Here is a 23,996-nt window from a genome sequence, read left to right on the forward strand (position 1 = left end):
AGCTTTGTTCAGACTTTACATAGCGATCATGTAGCGTTTATTACTTTGGATGCACGAAAAGTTTTCAAGATTGTTTGGAAAGGAAAGTTGGTTAATCTATACCAAGAGGTTTAATATTGAGAGATGAGTATCTGAAAGGTCTCGAACAAACAAATTCGCTTCGTGTCCAACCTTGTGATGTCAATCTATGCTTCAATCCCCTGAATGTGTCGTAGATCTGCTTGGTCAAAATTACTCCTGGCCTGATCCGTCTCGCATCAAGAAGTTGAGAAATCCTGTGGTACTGTTCACGCTTGGAAAGCGAGCAGCGGCCTCAGCAGGGCTCAGACCAAGCATCCTTTCAACGTTGGAGATCAGCTGCTTGAGGGTTGAGACGTGGGCCTTGGCCAAATCGTGGGCAGCTTCGAGAACCTTGCCGACGAAATCATCGAGACTCTCCGCAAAGGCCATGTCGATAGCGCGGCCGCCGAAAAGACACTCGTCAACAATGCGATCCAGCTTCAGGATGGACGTCGTGCGCTGCACAAGCATGAGAGCATTCTCAACTCCGGGTTCGAGTCCGCAATGGATCTTGATGCGATCCGTCATGGCAGCCAAGCGTTTGGCCTGGTCAAAGTGCACTTCGAGAAGCTTGATGTTGTCATGGGCTTGGTCAAGAATCTCTTCCTTACTCTTACTTCCGAAGGAAGCCTGCAGCAAAGCGGACCTACCTACGCATGTAGGTGTGGACGCCTGGGAGGGGGGGTGGTGGAAGTGTCGCTGGGCATTGTTGCTGTTGGTGGTGAGTCAGTGAGTTGCAGGTTGTTGATGTTGTTGTTATGGACTGTTGTGGTAGTTGTGTGTGTTTCTTGTTTTCATATGATTTGTAAAATTGTGTGAACGAAGATGATGGATGCTTTCTTCTTATAACACCATGAATGTTTGGTGTATGTAGAGTCTTTGTCTCATGCCCAGGCAGTGTCGAGTCTGTACCAACTCAAAGAAGCCTTTACGCTGCATCACTTAGTTTCTTTATTATAGCTATTAACGTTCTCAAATCAAAGATAATTCCCGCCCTTGCGTCACAAAGAATGTCAAAGGCGTCATTTCTCCTAAACCAGATAATCGCCAGTTCATTGATAGGGCTTTGTGTGTATGAGAGCACCGGCCTTGCTTCTTTCGGTACGGAATCACCGAGTCAAAGCATAGGAAGCCACCAAATTTCATTCCCGTGGCTGCAGCGTCCAGGATATGCCCGAGCCCGTGCTTCACGATTGACAGGAAGCATGGGCGATGTCCAAAACCGGATCTCATAAGGAGGGTGGGCATTTGGCACACTAACTTGGCTATTCGACACAGGTTCGTACCTGGTCTGTATATTCTAACATGAGGGTTAAAATAGCCATATGAGAGGTTTGGTTGCATTGTACTGTGGTCTCTTGCCCTATGGTTAATATTAAAGAATACGTTGAAGATATAATAATAATAAAGATAATTTTAATAACAAGTTAAATATCCTTTGAGAATACTTTATTGCCTTCTTAGCTTAATCAAAGCCCTTATTTAAATAATATTCTGTAGTATATGAGATTATAATTAATATAGCTATAGGTATCTAGCTGAATTGCAACTTCTTAACTACTTAATCAGGGCTAATAAATACTCACGAGAGATTAATTATAAGAAAGCTCAGTCAATTTATCTAAAAGTCTAGGAAAGAGAGAGTTGCTAGGTAGTTAAACATCTATCTAGCATCATTTGTCGGTATTGATACCTCAGACGGCCAGTCTGCCAGGCCGTTAAGAGTGTGAGTTCAGAGTATGGTCGAGGAGCTGTCTAAGCTTCAAGGTGATCCCTCCGAGAGCCGAGATGTTAACCTGCCAGAGATCCCAGGCACTTTCATAAACCGCCTTGACAAAACCTTGACCCAGTGTCTGAAAGAGATCCTGTCTGTCATCCCATTCTTCAAGCTTTTTGTCAAGGCGGTTCAGAAAAGATCCACCATACTCCCAGTCATCAAATCCCTTGCCGTCACACAGACTTTGGGCCTCAGATGCCTTACCTCTAATGATGACGCTCTGCATCAAGTCCTTGGCATCAGATCTGAGCGATACAAGGCCCGATACCTCCCAGATGGCTCACTCCTGGATATCCTCTTGACTCGGCATTGAACTGTCGCGTGGGCGGACACCGCAACACACATGGTCAGCAATCCGCTCAAGACTCGAGAGTTGATACTTGAGACGGTTAGCGAACCTTGTAGTGGCGCGATCGAATTTTCCGGCCTCGAACTCGGTGATTACTCGCTGGCGGAGTACTCTGTCAGTCATGCGTGGCTTCAGGTGCTCAAGTCTGTCCACGTAACGACGCAAGAGCCGCAGATCATGATCATAATCGAAGAGGTCACCGATGATCGCATGGAGAACCTTCTTAGGGCCCTCCTCCATCTCCTTGTTTCCAAGGTAAAACAACGAGCGAATAACTTCTGCCTTGGCCCTGCAAAATAGCGTCTCGAGGGCCTCTATGGCGCGGAGAGCCTCACACTTGATTTCGTCATCCTTCATAGTGTGGTAAAAAGCCATCAGAGATGGCACGCCGGCTTGCTCAGGACCTCGCGGCTGGGTGATGCGTTGGTCGGTCAAACTGGAGCCTTCGTCGTTGAGCACCGCGGGAAGCTCGCCAGAATCATTAATGAACTTCGCATTGTTCATGATGTCGGGTCGTATCTCGACATTGCGACGGGTCATAAGCTCACTGAACCAGTCCACCCATTCGTCGTCGAAGTACGAGTGAGGAAACAAGGCGGTAAAGAGGCATCTTTCCTCCAGCTCACGATCGATCTCCAGGATAAGTCTCAACTGCCTTCTGTGTTCGAGTTCGTATTCCCACTCGGCTCTTTGGCCCTTGATGCGACTCGCGATGGAGGTCAAGCGTCTGTTTTGCTCGAGCTGGATTTCAAGGCCTTCAATGCCATCCTGGGCTAGGTCAAGAAGCTGTTGGCGAGTCCTGCGTCTCATCGCAAATTCCAATGCATAACTTGTAGTGTTGATGACCTTTGGGTTACCTTGGATTTCTTTTGGGTTGGCCAGGATTTCCGAGATTTCCCAGGTTTCAGGCGTTGCTGCTGTTCGACATGACATAGTTACAGGTTGTGATTGTTTGAGTTATGAGTTATGAGTTATGAGTTATGAGTTATGAGTTATGAGTTATGAGTTATGAGTTATGAGTTATGAGTTATGAGTTATGAGTTATGAGTTATGAGTTATGGGTTGCTGCTGTTGTGCGTATGTTGTGCGTATATTTTGTAAGTGTAAGTGATGAAGCGTGGTGGATGAGGGTGACGAAGACTCCCTTTAGTAACTCTATGAATACCAGGTGCAGCGGAGACTTGTCTGTTGCTCAGAGTGTTATCTCTCCAAGCCTTGTCTGTTCAGTCAAAGAAACCAATGCGAGAACATCAGTGCTATTCATAGCTTGTTTTCTTTGTCGCAGCCATTAATGTTCTGAAAACTGACTCTTATCGAGCTACAGACAATGCCATGGCAATTGCTGCTACCATTGCAAACAAACGGTCGCCAATTCTTTGATACCAGCCAGTGCAAGAACACCAGACTGCTGATTGCTTGCTTCCTTTGACGTAGAATCTCCAGGTGTCAGGCCACTGAAAAGCGCCCTTTGATCTATTTCGTTACAATTATAGCTGAACCGCATAAAGAGACCACGGGTCTGTTCTATTTTATTGCGAAGGAAGCATCAGTGACAACTACGCCTAGATTGAAAAGGGGAGGGTATTTGGTACACCACCTCAACTACTTGGCAAACATTCATAGCCATGTATATTCGAGCATCAGGAATAAAGAGATGATCTAAATAGACGATGGAATGCCTCCAGATGTCTTCACCTTATTTTCCTCCCCTTGAGAGGCTTAAACAGAATATCAGAACAGACATTTTAGCATTTCATAAGCTGGTGGAGATGGCGATGTCGAGGACAATCACAACAATACGAATGATGACGAAAACTATTTGGATACCCTCAAAGATCATCAGGCTGGAGAGATAGATGGGGTTTAAATGAGATGTAGCTTAATTAACAAGGAAGATTCTACTACTTTAGAAACCATACATAACTTGGAGACAGAATTTCTCAGTCCTACCTAAATAGTTTTAAGGCACGGACATGCGCGAAAAGCAAACCAGGGATAAGCGAAAGGGCTCCTGGAGGAGGATAGTAACATTATGGTGGATGATTGAGTATTTAATTATGAAAACCAATCTATGTATGTAGGAACTTATCACAAGTGTCTGTCTACGTTGCGACTCCCTGACTGATCACCAGAACCATACCTCTTAATCACCCAAGAGCCGGAGCTTGGTCGGGGCATAGCGCTTTTAGATCTGAAATGAGTTTCTTGAGTCTAGAGATGCGGGATCCGAGAGGATCCAACATGTCGTAGGCTAGGTCAAACATGGGTTCCCGGATTTCACCCTGGGAAAAGGCTACAAGGGATCGCACGGCGATGGACTTGTCTTCGGACATTGTTGCAGTTAGGTGTGATGTGTGTTGGAAGTTTAGTTAAGACTTGTGTACGCTTTTGGGTGTGAGTGCAAGTGATGAGTGGTCCTGAACTAAGAGGAACAAGCCCGGTCTTTTATGATTCTCAGAGTTAATCTCATGGTGTTGAATCTTTGTTCGAGAGATGAATCAATCGATGGGTGTTGAGAAGGGTGTTCCGGATGTACATGACAGACCGAAACAAACGAGTTGTTCTTCACCGGCTTCTATTTTCGACCTCAACTCTATTGTTGCTCTTCTCTGTTTGTAGTGGTTCAAGGGATATCGTTCCCTCGCCTATGTGCTGCGGACACCCGAAGACCCTGGCGCTAACGGGGACACTGTTGTAGGCACAAAGACAATACTAGTTGGAGGCTATATTCAACGGAATCAGCCTTTCAAGGTTCAGGGAAAAGTTACAGAGACAAAGAAGAGAACCACCAGGCGAGCAACTTGCATGCCAGGAGCAAGCTGAAGGCGGATGGGCTAAAGAGCGATCTTGTAAGTGGAGTCACGTGACCCCGCGTCACCGGCGCGATAACCTGACGCTTGCGGTTCCTTCTTTGTTCCTCTTCGGGGCAATTGGATTAATCAATTTAGCCGGCGCGCACTTCTTCCTTTCAACTATTCGCGAGAGCTGTTCCATCATCAAATTGATTATCGCTCAAATGATTCCCTCCTCACGACAATGACACACTCGGAGATGCTTGCTCATGCAGGCAGCAACGAGTCGCAGGACAGCCAGGCCATCCTCGAGGCCTACAGGGCGGAATTTGGCGTGGGAGCGGTACGTAGCCAGTGCAGCACCACCACCCTTACACTGGGGTTCGCGACTAGTGCGGCAGGCCACTAACACTTGTACGCTCAAATACAGCTCAACAGCCCGCCCTCAAAGGTTTCTTTTTCGAGGACTCGAATGACGGCCATCAAGGAGATCCCATCGCCAACAAACGAAGCCGTGGTACCATCGTCCGATACGCCGGTCGCTACAATTGCAAGTCCAGAGGCCCATGCTCCCCGCGACGCGTTACCAACAGAGGCGCGTCCAGAAGGATCCACTGTCGAGGTTTGTGATCCGTCGCACTGGGAATTGACCGGGGTGGCACTGACACTCGCAAAAGCAAGGTGAATGTCCCGAACCAGACGACTTAAATGGCGATGAAGAGGACTCGGAGAATCGCGTCGACTTGACAAGCAACGAGAGCCTCGATTCACAGCGACCATGCGACTTTAGTCACCACAACGGCAACGAAACACTCCCCACGCGACATGACAGCGCGCAACCGCAATCAGTGCAACGCGATGCACCTGGACCTTTGATTCAGAGCGTCAAGCCACCCACCAGCGCTGCAGCTGCCGCGCTGTTGCGCAAGATGGACTTTTCTCAGCAGACCCCGACACAGGTCAACGACGGCCGCGACTACAGTGAATACTACGACGTTGTGCCCTCGAGCCCGGTTAATAATGATACGCAATCTGGATCTCACGAGCCAGAGACTCTTCGGGATGACGACACTGGAGCAGTCAACTTTGCCTTGAGCGAACTCAACCGACCTTCGTCCCAGGTCTCCGAGGATGCTGGTTTTGAGAACACTAGAGGCGACTGGAGGCATCCTGACCAGACCCCGCAGCTGAATGCGGGCCAAACCCCATGCCGACCTCATGGTAACGCCTTCGAGACTCCAGCCGTCCCCAAGAACCCGTTTGGTGCAAGGCCGAGCATAACTGCGCCTCTGGCCGGAAGCCAACTGTTTGGTCAGACGCAGTTCTCGTCAGCCATCAAAAGGATCAGCCCGACATCATCGCGCCCTTCGCCGAACCTGTTCAACTCGATATCCCCCAACATTATTGAGACGTCGCCGTTAAAGAACCGAGCCAATGTTTCTTCCCCAACCGATATTCGTACCTCGAGCCCGCAACGCCTCCACGATATACCCGAAACATCACTCCAAGACGAAGATGGAGATGGAGATCCAAGAGGGGCAGAAACGCCTCTCAACAGTCGATCGACAGGCGGCGATATGATCCCCGAGTCTCCCCCATCTTCGGATCCTACACCACGAGCGCAACCACCCAGGTCCTCAGGCAACACTGAGCCAATGACGCACTACGAACCGATGAAAAAGTCACAGGAGAGGAAGTCGAGCGAAGGGGCTGCAGTCTCATCTCCTCTGGATTCCGATAGTGACCCTGACGATGCCATCCGACGAATGGAGCGGAAGAAGAAGATCGAGCGGAAGCGAGCCAAAGCTGCCGAGGAGATGGGGCGAGTGAGCTTCATACCTATGGCTAAACGCGAATTTGCAGAGCAGCCGTCAAGGAAGAGGAGAAGGATATCAGCCGACGTGTCCGTCCCGGCCCACGACCAGCCGCAAGAAAAGACAGACAACGCCAAGGCACAAGAACTGCCTACTCTTGTCGACGACTCACAAAAGGGAGTTGCTGCGTCAAACGAGACGGCACCTGATGCCTCAACCAAGGCTACTCCTGGAAACAGTGCCCCTGAAAAGGAACAAGTCGATGGTGATGGGGATCTGGCCATGGTGGATACACGGAAGGTTACGGAGGAGGAGGATATGATACCTGCTACCAGTCCAGCACCTTCTCTTCCGCCTTCTCTCCCGCCTACTGAGGCGTCTCTTCCACCGACCGCACCCCCCGAGGACCCGCTACCTTCTGAGCCCGAATTGCCTAAACTCATTGTCGACGATGAGGACGGTCCAGGGGCGGCACGTGGAGACTCGGAGCCGTCGTCTTTGCCACCACAGCGAAGGAGAAATGTAAGGATGTATGGCCGCTCATTACGGCAAAGCCGCAAAACACCATTCGTGAGCTCTTCAAATTCGGACGCCTTAATTGCAGAGACGGCACCAAAGCCCATGTCTTTGTCGTCACCCCCACGGAAGCCCGAGGCTATGGCAACTATTGAGCACGGAGATGACCATGGGCTGGTGGCGCGGAAAGGGACACCCGACGAGGGTGAAGCGAAGAAAGGGTCGCGGCCTAAGAGGGCGCCTCGAAGCGTTTACGCAGATCTCCCACCACCAATGACCACACGCTCACGTCGAAGCGAGGCGAGTCCTGTGACCCCTGTGGCTAATCGCCCCATTGCCCAGGTGCCGCCGACTTCCTCGAGCTTGAGCATTCTCTCTACGACACCACAGCCGTCGGCCAAGACAACGCCTGGAACCCAAGACTCGCCCAGCTCTAAGCGGGCAGAGTCGGTGAGCCTCCCATCACCAGCCGGCGGTCGAGGCTTGCGTAAGCGGGCGCCAAGGGCAGGAACCAAGTCAGAGTCACCTCCAGCAGCAACGAGAGCAACGAGGATGGCCAAGCGACTTCCACGTCTTGACTCGGAGTCCACTGATGAGCTGCATCACTCACCGGCCGCAAGTGTCTTGGAAAGGAGCCTGATACACACGAAATCTAGCAGATCTTTCAGGCAAAGCCTGGCTCCAGTACACCGGACTTGTAAGCTATTCGAGGGCATGGTATTTGCCATCTCCTTTCAGAACCAGGTAAAGCAACAGGAACGAACCAAGCTGGAGACAAAGATCACACAGGCAGGCGGGACGATCCTCGCTGAAGGATTCCAAGATATGTTTGAGCATTCGTCAATCATGAACACCACCAGCCTCGTGATCGATGAGGAAGATGCGCTGAAGCTCACCAAGGCAGGGTGCGAGAGCGGGTTTACAGCACTCATCGCAGACAGTCACTCACGCAAGGCCAAGTACATGCAAGCCTTGGCGCTAGGGCTCCCCTGCTTGGCTCATCAATGGATCACGGCTTGTCTGAACAAAGGAGCGATTGTGGACTGGGAGCCTTACATCCTTTGTGCAGGAGCATCCGCTGTACTTGGCAATGCGATTCGGTCGAGAACTCTAGCGCCGTACTCTGCAGTTGATGCGAAACTCGCTGAAGTCATCGACCAGCGTCCGCGTCTTCTCGATGGACAAAGGGTGCTTGTTGTGGTAGACTCGAAAAAGTCTCGCAACGATGCCAAAGAGCCCTACATATTCTTGGCGACAGTGCTGGGCCCGTCCATATCGCGTGTCTTTTCGACACAGCAGGCACGGGACGTGTTGCAGGAACACGAAAAGGCAGGGAACCCGTTTGACTGGCTATATATCGATAAGGGCACAGGGACAGTCGAGGCGGTTCTAGGGCCTACAGAAGTGGCGGGTAACAAGAGGCGCAGAAAGTCGTCGCAAGTTCCACTGAGGGTTGGAAACATGCGAGTTCTAGATGACGAACTTGTGATTCAGAGCCTAATTCTTGGACGTATAGTGGAAGTGGACGAAATGTATAGTTGAGAGGTTGCCTCGGGGTGTTTCAAGGCCATTGCTATTGTTGCCCTTATTTGGGAAGTCGGGCCTGCGTATAGACTACATTGGATTGGCGTTGTAGGAAAAGGGGGGAGACAAGGACACTCCCTGGCGTTGAAGCAGTTATTTTTGTTTCGTCAAGGTTGACGGGCTCTATACATTCTTTGGATTTCTGTCTCGGGAACAGGGTATCCCTGAGATCGCCTCACGACATGTATAGCCATGTCTAGTCATGAGCATAGCAAGTCTTCGTTATTATATCTAAGATGCGAGAAATCACTTTGACCATCCTCTTTTAAGATCAACGGTGACCTCTTCAGGACCCGAGCCAACGGCGGGGATCCGGGGAACGTAGGATTTCTTTTCTCGGACCAGGACACGACAAGCGCAGAAGCTCACGATACAAAGAGCAAAGCTCGGGTCACGACTAGACCGGTTTTGACAAGTAACCTACGTGAAATATGGGGCAAAAGAGTCTGGGAAGTTACCAGATTTGCTCCGCAATCTCGTTCCCCGGATGGATGCATGCCCCAGGTTCATCTGATGTATAGCTAGGCTGACAGGGTCTTGGGGGGCAAGGACCCAAGTGATCGAGTCATGGCAACTACAAATACTGCAGCTGGTCCATTTCATTCCGTTCATCACCAGCAGGAGACTTGACTGATCAGAAACTACTGCTCAATTCATCCATCATGTCCGACGCTGAAAAGCTCAACACCATGCCCGCCATCGTGAGCAATCTTAACGAAGATGAGTATAAAAAGGTTGGGCGGCGGGCTTTGTTCAAGATGGACATTGTCATCATGCCCACGCTGATGATCATGTACATCCTCAACTGCCTCGACAGAAACAACATTGCAGCGGCAAAGTTAGTGGGCATAATAGAGGACTTAGATCTCAACGATACTGAGTACCAGAGCTGCGTGTCTATCCTATTTGTGGGCTACAGTAAGTCAAACCCAAGCTTCAAACGTCCCAGTCCCTGACGCTTACGGTCATCATGCAGATCCCTCCGACATGATGCTCGGCAGACTCAAGCTCCCAGGCGTCTACATCTGCTTGGCCATGGTCGTCTGGGGTATCGTCTCTGCCGCGCAGATAGTCATCAGCAGCTTTGCAGGCCTTGCCATGGCGCGCTTCTTCATCGGCTTTGTTGAGGTCGTCTTCTTCCCCGGCTTGCTATTCTACCTGTCCATCTTTTGGTGCCGGGGGAAGTTGAGTCAGGGGGTGTTGGCCCTTATTTACATGATCACAACACTGAGGTCTCATTATTCGAGCACTAACAACAGGTGGTGCGGTTATTCATCAGGGTGAGTCGATTTGATCATTCGAGATATGGAACTGACCTCGTCTAGTGTTCAGTTCTACGGCATGGCCAACGAAAAGCTACAGAAGGAGTCCAGCAGGATAGCATTCGCTTCCTTGCAAGCGAGACTTCTAGTCACGCATTATCTCCTTAACCACTCCCGGATGCACGAGGCTTGGTCCACATTCGGCATTGTCGTGAGGCAGGCTCAAGTCCTCGATATTCATCGACGTTCACCAAGGCCCCCAAGCGATCACAGGGTCGGCGAGTATCGAAAACGGCTCTTCTGGGTTATTTGGCCAAGCGACCTCGCGGCTGTCTGAAGCGGCGGCCGAATTTTACAGGGTTTTGAACGAGTGACAAGATTCCATTCTAGCTTATCTCAACTACATGGTCCTCCCGCCATCGGCCCTCTCAGTCATGACACAGCGACAGATGTGCACCCTGAAGCTGGCATTCGCCCACGGGACTCTCTTATAATACCGCCCTTTCATTCTCTACTCGGTTGAGACGACTCTCAGAAAGATGTCGTACCTAGAGGATTGGGTCAAGAGATGCCATGACAAGTCAATTGCGGCGGCCAGGATGGTCAATTACCTCCAGTTCGCCGCCATAGGCACGCTTTACATGTACTCCCATCTCTGGCTGGGTGCATCCCACGTCCGTGAGGTTGCCGAGGAGGCGAGGGCGCAGTTCCCCGTGGGCGTCGATGGAGATCTTGTTGGACAGGGGTACGCCAAGATGTTGGATGGATTAAGCCAGGCAACTTCTAGTCCCACAGAGAGGGGCTTTAATATTAATGATATTATGGACTGTGACATATCGAATGTGGACTTGACGGGGCCGTGGTCAAATCTGTTCTTTGGCCCGGGTGTTTTTGGGGACTTTGTCGGGAATGATACAATGACAGGGTAGACAATGACAACCTCGGATACTCTATTCGATGGGCGAGTCGCGATTCATTCATGTTTATGAACGGGGGGCGTCCGGGGCTCAACTTGAGATTGCCCAAAAGAGTAATCGAGGTCTTCCCCGAGGCGTTGCCCCTTTTGATCGATTCCTCCCCGCCCTGGAGTGCAGAGAAGTCGATACCCCACGAGGGGACCTTTTGGATCACGTTGACTTTCAAGATGGGAATTGATCAAGTGGTAGAAGATGTGAGGAAAGAAGGTCATGTATTTAAGGAGCTTATATCTTTGTAAGACCTAAGACTAGATTCATCATGCAACAATCCAACGCCATCACTTCACTCACTAACAATAACTACCGCCATGACGGCAACACTTCCTCCAAATGGTCCTCTAAATCTCGATGCTGGTCTACAGAGATCTCACTTTCAGAACCAAGAGACCCAAGATTCCAACCCCCCTATACTCTACGGCAGCGACGGCGAGATTGAGGATGCTAGACTCCTCACTCCTTGCTCCCCAGACACCCCTATTGAGAAGACTATATTTGCAAGATGGTGTACTCTGGGTGAGTCCAAATCTGCAAACATGCAACGACTCTTAACATCCCTCGTCAGGTGAAAGGCCTCCTTGACCCCGACCTCGTCAACGACTTCCGCGCCGCATACCTCTTGATGATGAACTACGGCACAGGCATGCTCAAGCCCGTCTCCGACCCCTGTGGCGGCATCTTCAACCCGGACACGGACTGGCGCGACTTCACCCTCCCCGGCGCCCTCCGTGTCGCAGCCGGCCTCCCTGACACGGGGCCTTTCGTCGAGAACGCCATTCGTTGACACCACTGGAGCCGATACCAAGAGTTCAAGGACGCTGTGGGCAGACGCATCGAGCCGTTCATCGGGAGTGTGCTGGGGTTTGAAGAGTCGTGGTGTTTACCTAGGTCGTTGCTGAGATGTGCTGTGCCGGGTGGTGAGATTACGCCTGTGCACTATGATCAGATCTTTCTGAGGGCTGGGCCCCTTACGAGTGTCACAGCCTGGGTCCCTATTGGAGATATCGAAGTCGAGAGCGGTGGGCTTATCTATCTTGATCGTGCGCATGACATTGGCGTCAAGTACGAGGAGGACTTTTCCAAAATGAACGCCGACTTGTCTGACGAAGAGAGGATGTCGGCGTTTAATAAGAACATAGAAAAGGGAGGATGACTTAATAAGAACGCATCAAGGTTTGGTAACAAATGGTCCCGCGCATGGCTTGCTGTAAGTAACCTCTCACTTTCTCTCCCTCAACACTTGACTAACAAATCACAGGGCGCATACGAAGCCGGCGACGTGGTATTCCACACACCATACACAATCCACGCCGGTGCAAAGAACAGGTCTCCCAAGGGTCGGGTGCGTGTCTCTACCGATCTACGGTTCGTGGACAAGACCAAACCTTACGACGAGCGGTGGACGTTCCTGGCCTACTCGAAGAATGATCCAAATGTGGCCCGGAAGACAGCATTGAGGAAACAGGCTTGAGTTGCAGATTAGAATATGCTTGTGTAGCATAACAATAACTATATTTGAGCTTGTATAAGCTTTCCAGGTGAAGGTGAAACGGGAATGCATGGCGACAGTAACATCAAGGAACAGTAACAACAAATGAAACATGGGCATACCAAAGTTTATCGTTATAGCATGATTTCGGAGCTTTTACTCTCGCGTTTGACCTTTCCTCCGTTCCGCACCGCTTATAAAGCCCGAGCTGCTCTCTACTGCAAGCGGCGGCGCTTGGACAAAGGCCCTGCTCGGGACTCGGAACCACTAGCACTACGTCCCGCGCGGCAGTTTAGATAGCTCCGACAGCGATGGATATGACGTCGATCACTTTCCTACAAGCGCATGGTAGTATGTACCCTCCCCCCTCAAGGTTGTAATCGGGGGGACGGAGTGTTGTAGCGTGACAACGCATTGCTTCGTCATGGTCCGCCAAGAGGCGGTGATGGTGATAACTCAGCTTATGGCATGCTCTCACAATCTGATTACAATAGTTGATGGTCTCGGCAATAAAAAGAAAGGATGTGTGGTAAGACCGAGAGATCGTGGCAGGGCTGGTATGCATCGGGGTCAACGGTAATTACACTCAGGATATACGGGAGCAAAAACTGGAGCTTCACGATTCACTTCAAAGCATCTCCATTAAAATCCACATGGCAAATTCCGTTTGATCGGCGTTTCTGTAGACGCCGAGCACGCGAAGACGGGGAGAACGACACATCTTAACTTTGTTTTTTTGCTCTGTTTTGTCAGAGACCATTTTGTGGGCTTTTCCAAGACCTCCCGGAAGGCCCGGAGGTCGGGGGTCGGGGTGTACAAGGCGGCGTCTGATATGTTCCCGGGGTGGCATCAAGTCCGCGACCCCGCTGACCGAGGCAGCTGCAGCAGCTTCCTGTCTATGAATCGGCAGCCGCGGAACTGATATAGCGGGTCACGATAATGAATCTTCTGCATTGGGGGCCTTGTTAAGGAGCTGTCACAGGAGAAATGTCCCCCGCGTCTTCTCTCTGTACATCGTCAGATGATGTGGTAGAGACAACACCATATCAGGTTCATGTCGACGTCACCATTCTTTTTTGGCTTTGGGGCCGAAACATGGCAAGATTTCCCATTGCGGACAGGGATACTGTAAAACAGAAATACCGGTAGTACAGAATTCAAGTCTCAGACAAAACAAGCGGTCGAAGTTTTACTCTTCTCTATCCAGCCACCGCCAAAAAGTCCATGATGCCGTTCCGCCGCTTGCAGCCCAACGTCTAGGCGCCTGCAGCCACAACGCGAGAGCACTGAAAGTGCACCTTCAGTGATCACGCCCCCTGCAACATGTCCTCTGATAGGGTACCGGAGCTTGACCACCCCACCCCGGCTTGTTCCCTAGCTCGACGCATGTTCCCTGCCTTGGACAGGGATAGTGCCGAGTGGTGTAAGTGGTCGTGTGCTTGTCTTGTACTGTAGATGCTCAGGCAAGTAACCCATCTCGAACCTTGTGCCAAGTGCCTCCAAAGGCCGAGACACCCGGACAAGACTGACTTGTCTCCTTCTCCCCCATTCATCTCTCTTCTTAATGATCCTCCGCGGGCGGCGAGAACTTGTTGACCCACTTGCCCTGGTTTCACCCCAGTCTCCAAGGTCAGGTCCCTTTCCCCCCCTCTACAGCTACAGCTCTTGATCCTCCGCTATCAAAACCCGCCGGCGGGCCAGCTTATTTGTTGTTTTGTCGTTGACGCCCATATCTGTAATAATTCTTCCCTTCTATCTCTAATTATCTCTCTCTCTCTCTCTCTCTCTCTCTCTCTCTCTCTTGTCTCTTCCCTTTAGCGACATACCGGGTCTTGTCCAAGGTGTTTAAGGTCTTGAATCGAACCCTCCCTAATCGTGACAACATCGTATAAGCCGCCCATCATCGATCCCAACCTCGACGCTCTCCCATAACCGTACCAATATCCCCCCGCCATCATGGGAGTCGGTTCGTTCCTCGAGCCACTCATAGTGGTAACCCTCCTCTTCGGGGGCGCCTACTTCAATCGCAACAAGGACTACAGGTTCAGACTCACAAAGTCGAGCTGGCCCAAGGACGCCGGTCGCAAGCGCTCCGATGACTTTCAGAAGCGAGACTCGACCGATAGCCTCATGAGCGGCTGGAGCGGTTCGCGCTCTCCCAGCATCGATCCCGACGAGCAGCCCACGCTTCGCCGCCGCAAGCTCCAGGTCTTTAGCTTCAAGCGCATCGTGTCGACACCGAATACACTTGTCTTTGAGGACCGTCTGCTGAGCCGTGTCCTGAAAAAGTTTCCCTTCCTCGCCGAGGCCTGGTACTGGTTCCTCATCTACTTTGTGTACCAAGTCGGTCGCGCCATCACTGCCTTGACACTCGTCGAGGGAACCGTCAATGTTGCCCGAAAGCACGCCCTACAGCTCATCCACCTCGAGCAAAGCCTACACATCTTCTGGGAGGTGGATATCCAGAAGTGGTTCCTCGCGCGTCCTGCTCTCCTCCACTGGATCAACCGCATCTACTCTTTCATCCATATCCCCGGCACCATCTTTTTCCTAGTCATGCTCTACTACTTCACCACCACTCGCAAGCGCCGTGTCAGTGCCCGCGCCGACAATGTTGCAGCTGGTCCTGCTCTCTATGAGGCTCGTCGACGTACTATGGCCATGTGCAACCTCATTGCCTTCATCATCTTCACCAGCTGGCCTTGCATGCCTCCTCGCCTGCTGAGCGATCCTGACTACAAGGGGCCTGATGCTGCCGAGGCCAAGAGCTTTGGTTTCGTGGATTCGGTTCACAGTGGCACTGGTGAAAGCAGTGTATGGACCACTAACAAATTCTGCAACCAATATGGTAAGTTATGACCCCGGATTTATGCCATTGATCTAGAGTGAGTTGCTAACAGTACTCAGCTGCTATGCCCTCGCTGCATTTCGGTTACTCTCTCCTCATCGGCCTCACCATCGCCACTATCCCCATCACTGGCCTCCGTCCCAACTCGTGGAAGAGAATCGCCATTGTCGTCATGGGCATGTCATATCCCGCCCTGATTCTGACTGCCATCGTCGCGACCGCCAACCACTTCATCCTCGATGCTGTAGCCGGCGCTATTGTCTGCGGAATCGCCTGGAACTGCAACGGCTTCCTGCTCAACTTTTGCATCCTTGAGGATTATTTCCTTTGGCATCTTCGAATCCACAAGCCCGTCAACTTCACCGACCCTGAAACGGCTGTTGAGTCAGAGTTCCAGGCCGGTCTGTTGGCCCAGGATGTTTGAGTGTTAAAGAATCAAAAGAGCGAGCGCATGGCCTGTTTTCGAAAGAAACGGCTCCCCATTGATTTTCACGGTTCAGCGAGCTGTGCATATTTGATTCTGTTTCACATCAGGCTCTTATAGGAGCCATGTTTTACTACGCACGGAGTTCAAGAAACGCAAGGACGCCTCGGGAATGGCGAAAAAGACCTTGCTCGGCGACAACGGCGTATCAACATTCGGAGTCTGTCGATAATTCCTGCAACGCCGTAGATGGGTGATAGACGAGCTCACGGCGAACATGTTTACATACCACATGACTTATTGAATATAGCTAGTATCCTAGTTTACACGAATAATAATAGCCCCATAAGGGGACAAGTTCACTTCTTGATTCTAGTTTCTAGTGACGTCTGGACGAAATGTGGAGTTGTCAGCTTTTACCGTCGATCGATCATGGGTAAATAGCCTATTGACAGCCTGACAGGGCTGACAGGAAACGGCTGACAAGGGCCATTGGACTACCCAACAACTAGGGCGACGTAAAGGAGATAGTTCATGCAAGATAGACTTTCCACTATGGGGCTATGTGTTGAGTACTTTTCAGATATCAGGTTCCCAATCTGCAAAACTTTGTTTGATAGCTCTCGGTATTCTTGAACTGGTCTAGGAACCAGATGAACAACCCTAGTTCCTCGTCAAAAGAGCCCCATCTAGATAAACCACTTGGTAAGCATAAACAACTCAGTCGCGTTGACGTGGAAGCATACGTATCCCCATACGTGGTCGATGAAGCCATTCACGCCTCTTTCATACGCCGCGTGACGACGCTCGCTTCCCCAATGTCTCTCTCCACCAATGACCGCAGCAGCGGTACATAAGCTCCCTCCCCAGGCTAAAGACCGCCTCGCTGTCAGCCACATGACCCCTGCTAGCCTCCAGGCGCCCGAGTACCTGTCTCTCCACTGTAGAGCGCTGTGCCACAGCGGGCGCTCCAGGTATTCTCCTAACAGACAAGCCCCGCCATACGTTCCCGCGTGGCGGGGCACGTCGTCATCCGTCATCTATTTTGGAAGGAGCGGGTTCCCGTCGCTCATGCCTTGGGTCCATTCGCTTCGCTCACATGCCACCCCAAGCCTTGTCGTCACTTTTCAACCTTGTATTTTACTTCACAGGTGGCCTTCACTTTGAAGGTTCATCTTGAAATATTTCCTCTCGCCTCTACATTCAGCTGAGAGAAGAGCACAAGCGTCATGTCGCAGCAGGACTCAAAGGCGGCTGATGCCCCGCCACCGCGATCTGCGTCACCGTCCAATAGCTTCTATGCCTTGAGCGATGACGAGGAGGGCGAATACAATACCATCACGCATGCTGAGACTGGCAGAGGCGTGAAGCTGCTATTCTCCAAGAGCAAGGTATGAGGCCCTGCGATGAGCTGTTGCAACACCGGAACAAAGACTGACCACGACAGGTTTACGTACATCCGACTCCATCCGCAAAGGATAACATCCCCGGCTACATCGCTCTTCTTCAACAGCGAGGCCATCACCGTGACGAGCGCCCCTCCTCATCTTCATCCTACGAAACGAATTCCATTGCCTCGTCCGACCTGCTCCTCGCCTGGGTCCCCGAGTCCTCTCTGGGCGATTCGGCTAGCATCTACGTCAAGGTCGATCTGTGCGACGGCAACTCGCCCCCGAAGCAGTCGTACCTTGTGCCTCCTCCCCCGACCGTCACAAGCCACGTCGGGTCCGTTGGCGGATATGCCTTTGCGATTCCCGTGAGCGCCATCTACTCGCTTCTCGTTCGGCCTCCAAGCCTTGGTTGGTGGTATGGCTCCGTCATCATCAACTCCCGCGCGGGCGACAGCTTTCCTGCCCTGTTCTTTCACGACAATGAGTGCCAGAGCACTATCCTCCAAAAGAAGAAGCTCGCTCGAGATACTTTTGACCCATTTGGCGAAAATGGCCAGATGTTCTGGGGCGGCGATGAGGTTGTCCGGTGGTTACGTCGCTACGTCAAGATTGAGCGCTCTGGTGCTGAACCCAACATCTACTTGATTGAGCCTTCAAAGGAGGATAGTGAAGCCTTTGGTTCCAAGCTCACTTCGAGCGCCACGCAAATCGGTCGCCAGGATAGCTTTGGGATGCAGCATCGTGGTCCTGGAGGGCCGTCAAACCGAGACGCACAAATGGATCCGTTCGTCAAGTTTGTGAAAGAGACTGGCTGGAACATTATGGAGAAGTTTAGTAAAGTCACCACGTTCACGCGAAGGGCAGCCCAAGATTTCGTGGACAACCCGAACTTGCCGCCACAGGTCAGGCGGCTGCTCAAGAACCCTGAAGTTCAGACCCTCCAGGATGAGTTTGACAGCGCTAGAATCTACTTGGCTCGTTGGGCTATGGGAATTCAGGAGCAGAGCGACCGCGATCGAAGACAAAGGATATGGTCCGCTCATGATGTGATGGAGCTCGAGGATACGGATGTTGGAGAATTTGAGCTGCTAGAGGGCGCAAGCAGCTTATCGCTTGAGGAGCGCCGTAAAACAGTTACCATGAAGGAGTGGAACACCTTCTTCGACCCTCAGACAGGTCGACTGTCTATTACGATCGACGAGGTAAAGGAGCGCGTCTTCCATGGAGGCCTAGATGCCGAGGATGGCGTTCGAAAGGAAGCCTGGCTCTTCCTGCTGGGAGTTTATGAGTGGTACAGCACCTCGGATGAGAGGAAGGCTCAGATAGCCTCTCTCCGAGATCAGTACTATAAACTCAAGCTCTCATGGTGGGAGAGGCTTGATGGCGATGGAGGCGAAGGAGAGACGGGCGAGTGGTGGCGCGAGCAAAAGGGGCGGATTGGTAAGTTGCTCCCCATCTCTCAACCCTTCTCCCCTAGTGATTATACTTACATTTTATCCACAGAGAAGGATGTTCACCGCACAGACCGCAATGTGCCCATCTTTATGGGCGAGGATATTCCTCATCCTGATCCCTCGTCGCCTTTCGCCGAAGTCGGCACCAATGTCCATCTCGAGCAGATGAAGGAGATGCTACTCACTTATAATGAGTATAACAAGGATCTCGGATACGTCCAGGGTATGTCGGATCTTCTGGCGCCCATCTACGCCGTGATCCAGGACGATGCAGTTGCCTTTTGGGGCTTCCAAAAGTTCATGGAGCGTATGGAGCGCAACTTTCTACGAGACCAGTCTGGTATGCGCAGTCAACTCTTGACGCTGGATCAGCTCGTCCAGTTCATGGATCCAACGCTCTGGAACCACTTGCAGAGCGCCGACAGCACCAACTTTTTCTTCTTCTTCCGCATGATCCTGGTCTGGTACAAGCGCGAGTTTGTTTGGCTTGATGTGCTGCGGCTGTGGGAAGGCTTGTGGACGGATTACTTGAGCGCCAACTTCCATCTGTTTGTGGCGCTGGCCATCTTGGAAAGGCACCGAGATGTCATTATGGAGCACCTGAAGCACTTTGACGAGGTGCTCAAGTACGGTATGCCACTTCCCCTTTTCTTACTTGTTGTGTGTCAAAAGCTGACGTCTTTAGTTAACGAACTCTCTAACACAATTGACCTTGAGTCGACTCTTATCCGCGCTGAGGCCTTGTTCAAGAGGTTTCAGAGACTTGTTGAGGCGATTGACAAGAAGGGCAACTTCCCTGCACCCCGTGTCACTCAACAGAGTTCATCGACCTCTTTGACTACGACAAACTCTGGGCCATCAACAGATGCCAAGTCACCCGGTAAAGGCAAGGCCCCTGAACCCGCATCGCCTGCACCACAGCAAAAGGTCATTACCCCTGAGCTGCGCAAGCTGCTGAGCAAGAACGTAGAGGTACTCCCTAGGAAGACGGTGGCGCAGAAGGGAGATGGAATGCCGGCGAAATAAGAGACCGGTCGGAAAGGAAAGAGTCTTGTTGCGGTTTTGACTCTGTATTTTAACAATGGCGTTGGGTCGGTACTTTTTTGATTCCGTCGCATGGAGTTGAGGATATAGTTGTTGATAGGGCTGCCTTTATTGCCCTCTACCACTCGGGATAAGAATACGAATGGCCTTTTTACCCTCATTTGATATCAACGTAGAATCACTTGAAAGACAAACTCCATTATTACCAGGCTTGACGCCATTCTATGCTGTGAAAAAAAAAAACAGAGACGCACATCTCGAGTATCCAACTGGATAACATAGATGCGTCCCCTCGCTCCTCTCTCCTTGCTTAGATGACCCTTCATCTGTACCCTCTCGGTCCACTTGGTAATCCTCCTCTCCTCAACCCTCCAGACCTTCCACCACCAAAGTCATTCCCACCATCCGACCACGGCGCATTCGCTCCTGTGTACGCTGCTCCTCCACCTCCACCTCCACCACCACTTCCCCCTTGATCATACATTCCACCCGGCGCAAATCGATCCTCATAGTTTCCACTTCCACCACCTCCTCCAGCAGGAGGCTGGAATGGTCCTTGATTCCCAGTCTGCGAAGAAGGACTCGTCGTCCTCGATCCTCCCCAAAGCCTCTGCTTCAACCTCTCCTGCGCAGATCCACCCCCACCAGCACCCGCAGGCGGCACACTCGCAACCTCTGGTCTCCCCGCGGTCTGGTAGCTAGCACCCCTCTGACCCGGCAGCGGCCTGCGCTGTATATCCCCCCCTCCAGGTTGAAGCGCAGCAGGTGTTCTTCCCCCTCCAGCTCTCAAACTCTGCGGCGCTTGCTGCTGTTGCTGCGCGGGCCCGTTATCCCACAGGCTGCTCAACCCGCCGGCGGGCTGGGCGGGACCCAGGCCTCCGTACCTAGCGCCTGCGCCCGGGTTGTTGACGAGCATGGGCTGCGGCGCCTGCTGCTGGGGAGCCTTGGGATCCGGGGGAAGCCAGGCGGGGAGGGGGCGGCCTTTTTCGCCGTAGTAGCCGCGGAGGACGCGGCAGACGTGGGTGTCGTCTTCGGTGTCGCCGTCTGCGTCGCCTGAGAGGAGGTTCTGGCGGAGGGACGAGATCTGGGACGACGTCTTTTGGACGAGGTTGGAGTACCAGGAGGCCATTGCCGTGGTCTATGGGGTGTCTCAACCGTATGTGGTATGTTCGTTTCGGTCTCGTGAGTTGGTTCGGAGTAAGCCAAGGGGCCAATGGTCTCGATGCCCAGCGGCTAGATTGGGTCGCCGTTGGGCTTGTAGCAAATACGATGGTGTATCTCTCTGGCGCAGTGTGTTGAATCTGCAGCCAGCTGCTGTTATTTCGAGTGTAGAAGTCAAGAGACGGAATTGTAGATGGTTGAAAGTGAGGGCGCTTGGGGGTTTAAAGAGGGGAGAGGTGAATGGAGGGATGGTGAACCGGTGACGTTTACAGGGGAGCTGGGTGGGCTGGGTTTCATAGCTGCCTGAGCTAAAACGCACTGCGGCAAGTGACACCCCTGTTGGTGTAGGGTAGGACTGACAGTCCTGGACATCCAAAGTCAGCCTCAATAGGACTTCACATCACAGTTCCTAGGTAGAACAAAGATCAAATGGCAATCTGTCTGGTATTCGAATGCTGGCCTGACCCAATTACCCCGGCTCAGCAGTTTAACAAAGCATGTATATCCCACGAGGAGAATAACAAAGTAAAAAAAAAAAGTATTTCTCTCTCGTCCCCTTTTTTTCTTTTGGAAAACGCAAACTCCTCAAACGCCGAGGCTTCAGACTTTTCAGATGACACTCAATCACCACGCCAGCTCGTTGGTAAGGGTGAGCTTCTCCTTCTCCTCCTGCTTGGGCCGCTTGTTCTTCATCTTGATGGCCCGTCCGCGCTTTCGCTTGTTGCCGGCCTTCTCTGTCTCGGACTCTTCGCTGTCGTCGTCGTCATCATCCTCCTCCTCCTCGTCATCGTCGTCGCTGCCGAGCCAGTCCTCGAGGTCGGCGAGCTCCTCCTCACTCTCATCAAGATCCGACACGTACTCGACCTGGTTCTCGAGGTTGTCCTCCTCCTCCTCTTCGCTGCTCCACTCAACCTCCTCACCATTCTCGGTGAGACCCTTGTCCAAGTCCTTATCACGCTGACCCTGGCCATCACGCTCCATGGCGTTGAGAACCTTCTTCCAGATGTCCTCGCTGACGTTGAGAGGCTGGTCACCATAAGCACCCTGTCGCAGACGCTCAACCAGCTCGCGCTCAATGGTGCGCTCCAGCTTGGCAGCCGCCTCGGCCTTGCGCTCTCGGGCCTGTTCACGGTGCTTGACCTTGGGTGCCAACTTGGGCACGAGCTTCTCACCCAGTCGCTCCTCCTCAGCGGCGATGCGTCGCATGCGGATCTGCACCTGCGTCAAGCGGGTGAGACGCTGCTTGCACTTGTGAATGAGAAACTTGGGCCAGTAGATGAGGCGCTGGTCGATCTGCTCGAGGGCCTTGTTGTAGTTGTTGGACAGCTTGATGCGCTCCCACATCTTGGACGGCAGGTGCGCACGCTCAATCGTCTTCATGTAGAGGTACAGGGTCTGCTTGGTCGGGTGCTGGCGCACCGTGGCGTAGCGCGAGTTTGCGAGCGGGCATGACTGGCGGTTGCAGAGGCCGGTGACGTTGTGCTCGTTGCGGCAGAAGTTTTGCTTCTTTTCGGTTCTGTAGATGGTCAGCATTGGTCGCGCTTTTACTCTTGATATCTAGGAGAGCCTCAATGGGAGGCCAGGTGTCCATACTTTAGCTTGAAGGAGCAGAACTGCTGGTTGATGATCTGCCAGATAATCTCGTCGGAGGCCATTGTGGCGATGCGTTTGCAGGTCCTCACGACCCGAGGACGTTCCGACTAAAGGTCTTTGCAGCACAGACGTGCAATCCGGTCTCGTACCCGTGGAGGAGTCGATATCTCGAGTTGTCGTTCTCTGTCAAAAGAGACGAGAGGATGTAGTAGAGGACAAAAGATTGGACAGCGGGGCCTTGCTAGAAAAAAAAAACCGACCTCAATCTTTTTTTTTCTGGTCCTCGACAGGGAAAGACCCACATGATCCTGCCGCGCGCCAATCCTGGACTTTGCTGACCAGGGGATGCATCCTCACCGCTTTCCCACTTGAGACGACGCTTGGTTCTCTGGAAGATGGTTTCTCCGAAGCTGACGCACCCCAGCCGCCGCGGCTCTGGTTTAGGTAGGTGCGTCACCTGGCGCGTGCCGAGTACGTACCTGTCGACTTGACAGCTGCTCTGCGATAGCATCACCCATCCTTGGAATCTGCCTTGTCCAGCCGCGCAAACTCACCCTCCGCCAACGTCGCTCTCTCGTGTCGCGTGCGGATAATCTCTCAATCCCAGGTTAAACAAACCTCTCCTCACCCTTCGCTTCGACTGTTCCTCCTCCTCTTTCCCCGCGGGGAAGCCCATTCCCATCGCCGACATCGCCGAAACCACACTCAACAACCCCCTCCAAACTCGCCCAAGATGCCGACCGCCGGCCTCAAGACCATCATCGCCCTCTCCTTCGTCCTAGCCGTCGGATTCCTCCTCGTCATCCTCTCGTGCGCCCTCTGGAAGGTCTACTACCCTCTCTTCGTCGTCGCCACCTATGTCATCGCTCCCATCCCCAACTGGATCTGCGGCCACTGCGCCAACCCGGACGACTTTGTCGAGAGCTCCGGCGCCGCTGTTCAAGATCTCGGACGCTTCTTTACGGGCTTCTTTGTAGTCATGGGAATTGGTACGTCGAGATGTCCCTTTGTCAGCTGAGACTGTTGCGCCTGTCAGCAGTCGAGGAATGCATGTTTTGTGATTGCTAACCTCACCCAGCCCTACCTGTTGTCCTCGCGCACTCTGGCCTCATCGAGATTCAGGCCATGATCATGTCCGTAGTCGGAGGTCTACTCATCTATGGCACCATCATCAGCTTCGGCATGTTCTTCCACGAGGAGCAAGACTTTTAGATGCGCAAACCGCGCGAGAACATGATTTGACGCCCCCAATTTCAAAGCCTGGGGAAAGCAAAGCGTGACAGGACAAAGAGGAGGATAATCGCCTGTACATGGCGTGTACGATCAAAGGAAGAGAGAGAAAGGGGAAGATGACCTTAACTTTTTTGGCATTCAGCGGGTTCTTGCAACGTGACGGTGTCAAGATTATCCATGATTGATGGGTGAAATTTCTGGGTCTCAGGGCGATGACAAATAGGGGAGATG

At 52.2% G+C, this 23,996-nt stretch overlaps 10 protein-coding genes across 10 annotated transcripts; 6 read left to right on the forward strand and 4 right to left on the reverse strand.

Moving 5' to 3' along the window:
- Window positions 1-231: 231 nt before the first annotated feature.
- LRP88_06332 (uncharacterized protein) lies at window positions 232-588 on the reverse strand (the record flags this gene model as incomplete). Its single annotated transcript, XM_083242871.1, has 1 exon — window positions 232-588. One exon carries the CDS (start codon window positions 586-588, stop codon window positions 232-234), a length of 357 nt encoding a protein of 118 aa, XP_083101807.1.
- Window positions 589-2,117: 1,529 nt separating this feature from the next.
- Window positions 2,118-3,119, reverse strand: LRP88_06333 (uncharacterized protein; the record flags this gene model as incomplete). Its single annotated transcript, XM_083242872.1, has 1 exon — window positions 2,118-3,119. The coding sequence occupies one exon, from the start codon at window positions 3,117-3,119 to the stop codon at window positions 2,118-2,120; it is 1,002 nt and encodes a 333-aa protein (XP_083101808.1).
- A 2,103-nt stretch (window positions 3,120-5,222) lies between these two features.
- LRP88_06334 (chromatin-binding protein RAD9) lies at window positions 5,223-8,850 on the forward strand (the record flags this gene model as incomplete). Its single annotated transcript, XM_083242873.1, has 3 exons — window positions 5,223-5,321; window positions 5,409-5,600; window positions 5,656-8,850. The coding sequence occupies 3 exons, from the start codon at window positions 5,223-5,225 to the stop codon at window positions 8,848-8,850; spliced, it is 3,486 nt and encodes a 1,161-aa protein (XP_083101809.1).
- A 704-nt stretch (window positions 8,851-9,554) lies between these two features.
- On the forward strand, window positions 9,555-10,491 carry LRP88_06335 (fungal specific transcription factor domain-containing protein; the record flags this gene model as incomplete). Its single annotated transcript, XM_083242874.1, has 3 exons — window positions 9,555-9,810; window positions 9,869-10,064; window positions 10,218-10,491. 3 exons carry the CDS (start codon window positions 9,555-9,557, stop codon window positions 10,489-10,491), a joined length of 726 nt encoding a protein of 241 aa, XP_083101810.1.
- A 948-nt stretch (window positions 10,492-11,439) lies between these two features.
- LRP88_06336 (uncharacterized protein) lies at window positions 11,440-12,599 on the forward strand (the record flags this gene model as incomplete). The annotated part of the gene is made up of 5 exons (XM_083242875.1): window positions 11,440-11,644; window positions 11,701-11,907; window positions 12,112-12,244; window positions 12,302-12,335; window positions 12,387-12,599. 5 exons carry the CDS (start codon window positions 11,440-11,442, stop codon window positions 12,597-12,599), a joined length of 792 nt encoding a protein of 263 aa, XP_083101811.1.
- A 1,974-nt stretch (window positions 12,600-14,573) lies between these two features.
- LRP88_06337 (PAP2 superfamily-domain-containing protein) lies at window positions 14,574-15,889 on the forward strand (the record flags this gene model as incomplete). The annotated part of the gene is made up of 2 exons (XM_083242876.1): window positions 14,574-15,465; window positions 15,525-15,889. The coding sequence occupies 2 exons, from the start codon at window positions 14,574-14,576 to the stop codon at window positions 15,887-15,889; spliced, it is 1,257 nt and encodes a 418-aa protein (XP_083101812.1).
- A 1,229-nt stretch (window positions 15,890-17,118) lies between these two features.
- LRP88_06338 (GTPase-activating protein GYP7) lies at window positions 17,119-19,760 on the forward strand (the record flags this gene model as incomplete). The annotated part of the gene is made up of 4 exons (XM_083242877.1): window positions 17,119-17,280; window positions 17,337-18,720; window positions 18,784-19,365; window positions 19,420-19,760. 4 exons carry the CDS (start codon window positions 17,119-17,121, stop codon window positions 19,758-19,760), a joined length of 2,469 nt encoding a protein of 822 aa, XP_083101813.1.
- A 340-nt stretch (window positions 19,761-20,100) lies between these two features.
- LRP88_06339 (Sec1-binding region of Mso1-domain-containing protein) lies at window positions 20,101-20,907 on the reverse strand (the record flags this gene model as incomplete). The annotated part of the gene is made up of 1 exon (XM_083242878.1): window positions 20,101-20,907. One exon carries the CDS (start codon window positions 20,905-20,907, stop codon window positions 20,101-20,103), a length of 807 nt encoding a protein of 268 aa, XP_083101814.1.
- A 656-nt stretch (window positions 20,908-21,563) lies between these two features.
- On the reverse strand, window positions 21,564-22,594 carry LRP88_06340 (ribosome biosynthesis protein MAK16; the record flags this gene model as incomplete). Its single annotated transcript, XM_083242879.1, has 2 exons — window positions 21,564-22,455; window positions 22,533-22,594. 2 exons carry the CDS (start codon window positions 22,592-22,594, stop codon window positions 21,564-21,566), a joined length of 954 nt encoding a protein of 317 aa, XP_083101815.1.
- Window positions 22,595-23,265: 671 nt separating this feature from the next.
- On the forward strand, window positions 23,266-23,744 carry LRP88_06341 (vacuolar protein sorting 55; the record flags this gene model as incomplete). The annotated part of the gene is made up of 2 exons (XM_083242880.1): window positions 23,266-23,521; window positions 23,611-23,744. The coding sequence occupies 2 exons, from the start codon at window positions 23,266-23,268 to the stop codon at window positions 23,742-23,744; spliced, it is 390 nt and encodes a 129-aa protein (XP_083101816.1).
- Window positions 23,745-23,996: the final 252 nt, after the last annotated feature.

Source organism: Fusarium phalaenopsidis, assembly GCF_050370095.1.
Source record: "Fusarium phalaenopsidis strain FUZ10S chromosome Unknown contig_32296, whole genome shotgun sequence".
Taxonomy (NCBI): domain Eukaryota; kingdom Fungi; phylum Ascomycota; class Sordariomycetes; order Hypocreales; family Nectriaceae; genus Fusarium; species Fusarium phalaenopsidis.